Raw genomic sequence first — 2,232 nt, 5'->3', positions numbered from 1 at the left:
GCTTCAGAATTGTCAAAAGTTGACATTTTCAATTGTATACCAAGCGAATATTTGAATAGAGATTGCTAAAACTCCGCCGTGAATCTGGGGTTTCTATCTGAGACCAGTTCAAGGGGTAGATTATACTTTTCCAAACCATTTGGTATTCAAATGGACGCGTCCAACTTTGCGATTGGGGGAGTTTTGTTCCAAAAGGAGGGAAGGACGGAGTACCCCATAACGTACTACGATCACAAGACGAAACTTGCGAGATTAAGCGGCACCATGCAAAAACATGAAGGGAAGGAGTACCCTATTGCGTACACCGGCCGCAAGATGACGCCTGCAGATTCTAACTATCCCGTTCAGGAGCAATGACTTCTCGCCATCATCATGCCTTTAAGGTTTGGCGCGTGAATCTTATCGATCGTCCGTTCGTCGTTGAGACAGATCACAAGAGCATAGAGACCATTTTAACGCAAAAGAAAACCAACAGACGAGTGGCAAGATGGTTCAAGGAACTCGCGGAATTCCAACCAATGTTCAAGTGGATTCCAGGACACGCAAATGAAGTCGCGAAAGCGCTCTCTAGAAGACCTTCTTGAAGCAGCCGCCAAACGTGAAGTTGTAGCCGTTATGAGCATGCGCCCGAATTCACTTAAAAGTGTCAACAACAAAATTGTACAAGTCCGATCTGCGAACAAAGCAGATCATTTAGCAGCTCGGAAATGGTGTAAGAACGCCGAAGAACGTGTTAGATAACGATCTTCTCCACTACAAGACGCAGGAGGACGCAGAACTTAGACCCGTCATTCCCGACAATGACGATTACAAAAATCGCGTTATTTTCAAGAACCATGACTCCGCCACTGCCGGCTATCCAGGATACTTTAAGACGTATCTAGCCAAGCAGCGTAAGTATTATTGGCCACGTATGACAAAGTACATTCAGCGCTATGTGAGCGCATGGGAAATGTGTTAGAGCAACAAGGCCCGTCAAGCAAGGCCACCAGGTCTATTAATTTCTCTGAGCATTCCAAGTGGCAGGTGGTCGAAATTTGAATGGACAATTTGGTCGCGCTACCCGAGACTAGCTCTAGTCAGGACGCGCTGATGGTTGTCATCGACCGCTTGATCAAACGAGCAAAATTCATTAAGACCAAAACGACGGCGACGTCCGAGGACACCACAGAGTTTTTCATGAAGAACTACGTCAAAGATCACGGACAATCAAAGTCTATAGTGTCCGATTGCGACTCTAAATATACTTTAAAATTCTGGTCTTCAGTAGCGCTATGAAAACGCAGCATAGTTTGTCGTCAGCGTTTAGACCGCAAACATACGGTCAAAACGAGCGAACCATCGTTTCGTCGAAGATTATTTTCGAGGAGTCGTTATATGAGCCAAAAAATATTGGGATCAATTTATGCATTTGGCAGAATTTGTGTATAATGGTTGAGTTCACGCATTGATCGGGACGTTTTCGCTCGAAGCGGATCTTTGCTGCTACATCATACGGCATATGTGGAGAGTTTGAAGAACGCATATTCCATCCGACATAAACATGTTAAGTGAAGAAGGAGGGAGCTTTCCAGCCCCTCAAGAAGGCTATTACGCTACGCGTGAAGGGTTTACTCATTTGATTGACCTTGAATGGAGAGCGATCGAACGAATGAGTTCGATCGTAGGAGGGTCAGCCTTTGGCGCCATGCTGTACACTTTGGGAAGAGATGAACAGCATGCGGCCATAGCCGAGTTCATACAACACGAACTCGACGGGGCCCAAGAGAAAGTATTCTTGCTTCACCAGCAAGGCTCTAAACGCGGAGGTGTTGAGAGAAGACACAAGACGCGATGAGCGAGTCTCAAGAAAGGATGAAAGTCTAGTACGACAAGAATCGAAAATTGCAGAAGTTTGACGTGGGACAAATGGTCTTACTCGACGGAAAAAACTCGACATTCGTCATAAATGCTTTGTCAACGACATCGAAACTCGCGCCACGTTTTGTGGGCCCTTACAAATCATAAAAAAAATCACCACGACTCAAACAAAACTGCAATGTCTACTAGGAACGATTGGTGCTGAGAGCACAACCATAAGAGCAGTAAAACCTCTGCCAATTTATCTCACTTCTCAATTTCCTTTCTTCCCTTCAAGCACTTCCCCACTTAATGACACCGCTGTCACAATAAGCCTTCCTCGTCCCTACAGTCGCGCACTAACTATTAGCCCCGTCCTTCGCTACTGCGATA

At 45.7% G+C, this 2,232-nt stretch overlaps 1 protein-coding gene across 1 annotated transcript; it reads left to right on the top strand.

The window, feature by feature from the left end:
- Positions 1–1,041: 1,041 nt before the first annotated feature.
- CCR75_008002 (uncharacterized protein) lies at positions 1,042–1,278 on the top strand (the record flags this gene model as incomplete). The annotated part of the gene is made up of 1 exon (XM_067966057.1): positions 1,042–1,278. One exon carries the CDS (start codon positions 1,042–1,044, stop codon positions 1,276–1,278), a length of 237 nt encoding a protein of 78 aa, XP_067815865.1.
- Positions 1,279–2,232: the final 954 nt, after the last annotated feature.

Source organism: Bremia lactucae, linkage group LG16 (assembly GCF_004359215.1).
Source record: "Bremia lactucae strain SF5 linkage group LG16, whole genome shotgun sequence".
NCBI lineage: Eukaryota > Oomycota > Peronosporomycetes > Peronosporales > Peronosporaceae > Bremia > Bremia lactucae.
This window is presented reverse-complemented; position numbering and strand designations above follow the sequence as displayed.